Here is an 8,867-nt window from a genome sequence, read left to right as displayed (position 1 = left end):
ATACCGCATAGCTATATAGAGTTGAGAATATTGCTCTCTTGAGGATTAACATTGGAGATGTGCCGCAGTGTGCCATCTCGCAATGAAGCAAAGATCCGGATATGATGGTAGCACTCGCGATTGATCAATGCACCAATGATATTGCTTCTAGGCAATGCCGGTGATCGAATCGGAGTGTGTTCCCCGATTAGGAAAGTAGTGCAAGAAGAGATTCCTTGTGTGCAAGTAATGCACTTTCGATGTTACACTTAGCAAATGTGAGTGAACTTGGTCTCACATCCTCCGTAGTTGGCCTTGGGAGAGTTTCGATGAGTGAAAGGACACCCCGGAGTGCGAAAGTGCATTGGAACCCTCATTACTCAATAAGTTGAGTTGAGGTGTGTGTTAGATTTGAAGTGAGTTAGTTTCGAGGACGAAACTCTTTTTAAGGAGGGGAGGATGTAAGGTACCGAACTTCTAAAAATATGAGGTTATGGTGTACATTTGGTTGAAAAGCCATTTGAATGGTTCTGGTGAAGTTCAGTGAAGTTCGAGAGCATTCGGGCGTTTCAGTGCGCGTAGGCGCGGAAACGGACCTGAAAGGCTATGTTGCGCCGTGAACTAAATCCGGCATTAGTGTGGATGAGAAGATGATGAAAATACACTCGTAAATATGTTTGGGGAGTCTTAGTTTGATTTGAAAAGAATCGGAGGTCAAATGAGCGAAAACGGACGAAAACGGGCGAAATCCTGCACGGGCATCCCATTTCGGCGCCCAATCCCGCACGGGCGAGCTTATGTTGCGATGGTTATCTCCGGAGTGCCGGCTTGTGGGAAGCAACCCTCACAAGCATGTGCTAATGAGCACAATGGCAAGCAAGCGTACATATCCGTCCCAAGTCCAATGTCATCATGTCTAAAACATGGTATAATAGTTAGTGACCCAAGGTCTATCATTATGTCATCATGTAGAAGTTTAGCCATTCCCTATGTTGAATGCTTCTTTATGACATTTTTGTCCACTATGTCAAACATGAGTTCTATGTCCAAGAGCATGTTATTCTAGTCATTTTCATTACATGAAACATGATTTTCGAGTTACATAAGAGAATGACATTCACTTGCACGATTTCTATATACATAGCTCTCTACTATATAGAGGTCAAAATTTATGGTACATAACATATGCATTTTAAACATTCTAAAATTCACATATGCTCTATCTACCATGAATATGCATGAGTTTCCATTTTTACAATAAGTAAAATAACATAGAGGGAGTTCACCCATTTCGGTGAGGTCAAATCCACCAAGAACTCCTTGCAACCCTTCGTTTGCGTAAAAAAAGGTGTCCACTAGCCTCCTAGCTCCCTAAAGTAAATTCTAAGAGAGTTAAATACAAGGAATGAACACTCCTAGGATCAAACATTAACCAACCCAAGAAAAGGCAAAAACTCACCTTGTATGGTGAAAATCTCTCTCAAATCCCAAATGGAAGCTAGAGTGCTCCAAAACCAACCTAAAGGAAGGTTCTAAACCAATCAATTAGGTTCCAAAAGCTACAAATCAAAAATTTTCAAATAAACCCTAGCTTTTTCATTTCTAGGGTTTCATCTCAAGAAATCCACTAAAACATGAATCAAATGAGAGAAATATGTCACTAACCTCTTTAAAAGCTCCAAACCACACTAGAAACCAGCTAGGGTTGAAGATCTCCCCTCCAACAAGCTCCAATCTGAGCTCCAAAACTTCTCTCATGGTGGAAATGCCATCGACAAGTAAAAAGAAGCAAAAAGAGGTAATTAATCCTCAAAAATCCAAACCAACTGGAAGGAAATCAAAGAGGGGAAGAGGAGAGGTTCCTTACCTTCTCTCCTCAGGTTCCAAGCTCAAGGAACCATCAAAGGGGTGTGGGGTATTTGTAGTATTGCTACAATTCCAAAAACACTCCTCAAAAACTGCCAAACTGCAGTCTGCACTGCTTACCGGTTAACACGGGGAAGTGTCACCATACCAAGCAACAGCCTACGCAACCCTAGCCTTGGGTTAGCGGACAAATACACTGGGTACCGGTTAACAGCCTGATGCAGTACCGGTACCAGGTCCAGTACCGGTACGGGCCCGATGTAGTACCGATACTCTGCTCTGCAGAGGCAGTGTAATGTACCGAAAATTTCGGGTTGCGATGCTAACTGTGATTTGGGTGATCAAAGAGAGGTTTGAGTTGGATGTGCATTATTCCCGAGTAATTTTGGATGCGTGGGAATGACTTCTGGAGGTATTTGAGTGTTTCGGTGCAAATCGGGCGCAAAATGAAATCGAAAGAGAAGTTCCGAAAGCAAAGCTAACTTTGATCAAATTGATCAAAATAATGCTAAAATATAAATTAATTAGTCCCCGAGCAGAGGCAAACCCGAGAGCAGTCCAATTTCCTGCACTTTAGAGGTTTGGTGCTAAGTTTTAATCTTCAATTCTCGGGATGCGAGTCATAGGTCAGAACACAGTCTACGACCCTCCAGAATACCTGAAACAACTCAAAACACAGATCAAACACTCGAACCTCACAATTTGCAAAAGTTCAGTGTGTTACACATGCATTATAGGGTTTTACAAGTTTTCCATAGCTTACTAACATCTCATATGCATTTTGTATTACTAACATACAACAACACATGTCAACATGCTCTCAATGACCCTAAAATGAATGAAATTCAATATATAAATATGCTCAAGAAACAACATTTTAGACATAAGAGGAAATTCGAGGATTTTGAATAGCATCACCCACCTCGTATGGTTGCTAAGGTGTTACAGTTCAAGTTTCGTGATTTTTAGCCGCCTATTCTCTCGCCTGCGGCAAAACGAAACCGAAACAGGCTTTTTCTTCAATATCTTTGCGTAGACTCGTCGGATCTTCGAACCAAGTCTCCCAGCGCGTTAGAAATGCCTTCAATTTGGTTTCTATAAGGTCAATTTATATTTAAACCAATCTATGACAAAAACCCTAATTTGGAGCCCTAACATTGCACTGTAGTAACATTGTGTCCATACTTTCGGCTAAATTGTTGTTTTCTAGTGGCCTTTCCAGACCTTCTCTAGAGCTCTTAAATCGTTCCTCCTAAGATCCAGGCTAACTTTTTCTACTCTACCTAGATCTTTAAGATAAGCAAAAATAGGCTTAATATCATCTAGAGATCCATCTAAAACCATTTCTAGGGCATTTGAACCAATTCCTAGGGTTCTACCATTAAAGGGTTTGAAGCTTACCTTAAAAAGCTTCCCTTTCTTGAGCTAATGAAGAAGAAGAAGAGATGGCTTCACCTCCTAGCCTCCTTCTCCACCAAATCCTCCCTTGCTTCTACCCTTTAGAGAGAGAGAGAGAGAGAGAGCTCTCTTTTGTGAACAAAGTGAGGGACAGTGAGAGGGAAATGAGCTACAACCCTCATACATAACCCCACTCATGTATAATTGCAGAAAACCCCTCAACCAAGCTGCTTCTCACACAGCCCGCACTTGGCTGTTTCAGGCTACGGGGTCCGGACCCTCCATAGGGTCCGAACCCCGTGAGCTTGTTTTCAGCGAAAATTGCAGAATTTCTCCCAGCTGCTCACCAAGGTCCTTAACACCCTATATAACTCATTTCAACGTGTTTTAGACTTTCCGAAGCGTTCCGAAGCAACCGACTTCGCACTTTGGTCAATTTGACTAAAGTTCGATATAATTTACCGAAGTTTCGGTATATTACAAAATTGGTCACAGATTCGTGACAAACCCAGCCTCTCTCCGGTTCCAAACGTGATACATACATACATACATACATACATACATATATACATATATATATATAGAGAGAGAGAGAAAGAGAGAGAGAAAGAGAGAGAGAAAGAGAGTTGAGCGAGAATACTATCAATAGCAAACGGGCTCCGTTGCCACCCATTTGTTTTCGATGATAGAGCCTCCAAATCGACGATCGACACCGTTGAACATGATCTATACCACTTAAAGTGTTTAGAAATCAAATTTCAAATCTTTTCGACATCATTTGCCTAATGATCAAAGTGTTTCAAAATTTGTAATTTTAATGGTCGATATGAGGCGTTTTCTCGTTTAACGGCATAAAAATATCCAAATCAATTGAATTTTTGTTAGAAAATTCGTTAAACTATTTAAAACAAGATCTATACTTTTGATCTTGATTACAAGACTCCTATCATCATTTTTTAAAGAATATTCATTTTCAGCCGTTCATTTTTGTGTCCACTCGATAGATAAGAAAACAATATCGGAAATGTATGAAATTTTATTTCTANGGTAGTTGGTTGAATAGTATAATTTAACGGGTAAAATAATCAAAGGGGTTAATTTAACAGTAGAAAACTTGATAGCACCAAGTGCTTGGTGCTATCGATAGTATAACAGCTGGACTCTCTGAGAGAGAGTCCGGCTGCTATGCTATCGATAGCACGGAGGCTTCCGTGCTACCAAGTGGTTTTCGATGATGTGGCTTCCAAATCAACGATTGGCTCTGTTAGAGTTGATCTACACTATTGAAAGTATATTGAAAGTATTTGGAAACTAAATTTTAGATTTTTCTCGACATCATTTGACTAGTGATCAAAATATCTCAAAATTGACAATTTTAATGGCCGATGTGGTGTGTTTGAGAGTTTAACGTTGTAAAACAATCCAAATCCGATGAAAATTTTATAGAAAATTCTTTTCACTATTTAGAGTAAGATAAGTATATATGATCTTGAATTTAATTCTTTTTATCATCATTTTTTATGAGATTTTTATTTTCAGCTGTTCAATTTTAGACTACTTGTTTGATAGGTAAATGATATTGAAAAATTATGAAATTTAGTTTCTAAATATTTTTAATAGTGTAGATCAGGTCTAACGGAGCTGATCGTCGATTTGGAAGCCGCATCATCGAAAACAACTTGGTAGCACAGAGCCCTCCGTGGTACCGATAGTATAGTAGCCTAGCTCTCTCTCTCTCTATATATATATATAGAGAGAGAGAGTTGAGCTAGGATACTTTTACAAGTATCACCCCCATGGTGCTATTAGGTTTTTAGCCATTGGATCTACTTCCTAATTACTAATAGTCCTTGGATCAAACACTATTCTACCTACCACCACCTACCACCACCTACCACCATCATCTCAACCTCACATCTCTCCATCCAAGGACTAAAAACACTAAAGCACCACCCAGGTAATACTTGTAAAAGTATTCTAGCTCCACTCTATATATATATATATATATATATATAGAGTCCGGCTACTATACTATTATGAGTACGATCGCTCTCATACTCATAAATCGTTTTCGATGATAGAGCTTCCGAATCGACGATCCATACCGTTAAACGTTATTTACAGCATTTAAAACTTCTAGAAATCAAAATTTATAATTTTTTGACATCATTTTCCTTACGATCAAGAGGTCACAAATTTGGTCATTTTTAATGGCCGGTATGGGATACTTGCTAGTTTAACGGTGTAAAAGAATCGGAATTTATTGAATTTTTGATAGAAAATTCTATTCACTACCTAGATAAAGATCAATAACTCTGATCTTGAATTGAAGGATCTGATCATCCTTTTTTAGGACGTCGTTCAATTTTGACTGTTTATATTATGCCCGCTTGATGGACTTTATTATGATTTCGAAAATTTACGAAATTTATTTTCTAGAAGTTTCAAATACTCTAGATCATATTTAACGGAGTGGATCGTCGATTCAGAAGCTCCATCATCGAAAACAACTTATGAGCACGGGGGCTCCAATACTCATAATAGTATAGTAGCCACGTCATATATATATATATATATATATATATATATATATATATATATATATATATATAAAACTAGGCTAAAATACTATTAATAGCACCAAGCTATCAGTGCTATTAGCTTTTCAGCTCTTGGATGAAAAAATATACGGTTAAGATGATGTGGGACCCGTAGGGTTGAGTGAGTTATTGGTTTAATAGTATAATCTAACGGGTAAAAATAGTCAGAGTGTTAAATCTAAAGGCATAAAACTTGATAGCACCAAATGTTTGGTTCTATCGATAGTATCCCAGTCAGACTCTCTCTCTCTCTCTCTCTCTCTCTCTCTATATATATATATATATATATATATAGAATTAGGCTGGAATACTATCAATAGCACCAAGCTATTGGTGCTATTAGTTTTTTACCCCTTGGATTGAGAAATATGTGGTTACGATGATGTGAGCCCCCCTAGGATTGAGTGAGTGGTTGGTTGAATAATATAATCTAACGAGTAAAAATAATCAAAGGGTTAAATCTAATGGTGGAAAACTTGATAGCACCAAATCCTTAGTGCTATCGATAATATCCCAGCCGAACTCTCTCTCTCTCCCTTTCTCTCTCTATATATATAATTCAATTTAAATCAAAGTTCAAATTCAAATTTCTAATTTCCTTGATTTAAAATATTACATCATCCCCTTCTTATAAGAAGTTTTGTCGTCGAAACTTAATCATACATCTCCCGTAACCTGCGAATACCACTCCCGCATAGAAAACTCAAGCTCCTAAGCTGCCTCACTCTCCTTGTGATTTTCCCACTAGACTTTCACATACAGAAGCTCCTATTCCATAGTTGCTTCACCTCACGTGCCAATATCCGCATCGGAGCCACCTTATAACTCAGATTCTCCTGCAGCTGAATTGTCGTCGGACTGATAACATGGGATGGATCTGGAATGTACTTTCGAAGTATGGACATGTGAAAAATGTTGTGCACCCGGGCAAGACTCGGAGGAAGGGCCAATCTGTATGCTACCGAACCAACACGCTCCCGAATCTCAAATAGTCCAACAAACCACGGACTAAGCTTGTTCCGCAACTCGAACCGCTTGATCCCCCTGGAGGGTGATATCTTGAGCAATATATGCTTGCCAACCTGAAACTCCAGGTCATGCTGCCACTGGTCCGCGTAGCAACTCTGTCGACGCGGTGCAGTCAAAAGCTGCTCTCTAGCAATGCGAATTTTCGTCTCCATATCATCTACCAAGTTCGGCTCGATCACCCGGCGATCTCGAACGCCATCCCAATAGATAGAAAACCGACATCGACGCCCATACAAAGCCTCGCACGGTGCCATCCTGATGCTTTCCTGTTAGTTGTTGTTATAGGCGAACTCCATTAGTGGCAGGTATTTGAACCATCCCTCACCATAATCTAGGACGCACGCGTGGAGTATATCCTCAAGAGTCTGCATGACTCGCTCCGATTGACTGTCGTTCTGGGGATGGAAAGTCATACTGAAATTCAGCCTCGTACCCATGGCCTGCTGCAAGTTCCGCCAATACTGGGATATGAAATGACTATCCCATCTGATACGATCGACGCCGGCACTCTATGAAGTTGAACAATCTCGTCGATGTACAGCTGTGCCAGTCGATCTTAGGACCAAGTAGTATGCACTGGTAGAAAATGCGCGATTTTGTTAACCGATCCACTACAACCCAGATCGCATCATGGCCCCGCTGTGATCGGGGCAGTCTCGTGACGAAATCCATCGTAATCTACTCCCACTTCCACACTAGTACTGGAAGTGGTTGCAGCTTTCCTACCTATCGCTGGTGCTCGGCCTTCACCTGCTGACACACCAAGCACTGAGCCACGTGCTGTGCCACGTCCAGTTTCATCCCCGGCCACCAGAAATTCTGCTTTCGATCGCGAGACATCTTGATTCCACCAGGATGAACAGTGTAAGAGAATCGATGCGCCTCGGACAAGATGTCTTTCCTCAGCTCCGCATCACTAGGCACACACCACCTGCCTCTGAAATGAAGAGATACGTCCGAAAGAATGGAGAAGTCCTATTCTTTGCCCTGCTCAACATCTGCCCGCACCTTCTACAAGTAGGGGTTACTCTGCTGTCCAAGCATAATCTGCTCCGTCAATGCAGGCTGCACCACTAGGGTCATCAATTGGGCCGTGGATCCAGTGAGGACAACCTCTATCTCGAGACGATGGAACTCCTCCACAAGACGATCTTGCCTCGTAATCACAAAGGACAACTCAGCTGATGACTACTCCCGCTCAAGACGTCAACCACTATATTCGCCTTTCCCGGATGATACTAGATAGAGAGGTCGTAGTCCTACAAGAGCTCGAGCCATCGCCTTTGTTTGAGGTTCATCTCTTTCTGGGTGAAAAGATACTTTAGGCTCTGGTGATCAGTGAAAACCTTGCAATGTGCCCTATAGAGGTAGTGCCTCCACAGCTTAAGGGCACACATTATTGCCGCAAGCTCGAGGTCGTGAGTCAGGTAGTTCCTCTCATAGCCCTTTAGCTAGCGCGAAGCGTAAGCAATGACCCGGTCCTATTGTATGAGCACATACCCCAAACCTACCCGTGAGACGTCGCAATGGACCACGAAAACCTCACCCGGTCGCGCTAAGGTCAAAATGGGTGTATGGGTCAATCTGTCCTTCAACTCCTCAAAACTCTACTGGCACTCAGGAGTCCACCAAAACTTTTTCCCTTTCCTCGTCAGTCTATTCAACGGTGTGGCGATTTTGCCAAAACCTTTGACAAATCACCAGTAATAACCTGACAAGCTAAGAAAACTTATGATCTCTGTCATTGTGGTTGGTCTAGGACACTCAACCACTGAAGCCACCTTCTTCGGGTCCACCGTGATAGCCGACTGAGTCACGATGTGCCCTAAGAAGAATACCTCGTGGAGTCAAAACTCACACTTCTTGAGCTTAGCATAAAGCTTATTATCTCGAAGTAGCTGGAGTACTCATTGTAGATGATCCTCGCATTCTTCGTCGCTCCGCGAGTAGATCAAGATGTCATCAATGAAGACCACGATAAACTGATCCCAAAAA

The 8,867-nt window shown here is 41.2% G+C and overlaps 1 protein-coding gene across 1 annotated transcript; it reads right to left on the bottom strand.

The window, feature by feature from the left end:
• LOC109727338 lies at positions 6,596 to 7,126 on the bottom strand. The gene has a single exon (XM_020257421.1). The coding sequence runs from the start codon at positions 7,124 to 7,126 to the stop codon at positions 6,596 to 6,598; it is 531 nt and encodes a 176-aa protein (XP_020113010.1).

This window comes from Ananas comosus, linkage group 2 (assembly GCF_001540865.1).
Source record: "Ananas comosus cultivar F153 linkage group 2, ASM154086v1, whole genome shotgun sequence".
Lineage (NCBI taxonomy): Eukaryota > Viridiplantae > Streptophyta > Magnoliopsida > Poales > Bromeliaceae > Ananas > Ananas comosus.
The sequence above is the reverse complement of the archived record's forward strand: the minus strand, read 5'-3'. Positions and strand labels throughout refer to the sequence as shown.

What these genes read in the sequence shown, in the direction of transcription:
- LOC109727338 (XM_020257421.1), bottom strand. Translation starts at nt 7,126, where the DNA reads ATGGCACCGTGCGAGGCTTTGTATGGGCGTCGATGTCGGTTTTCTATC.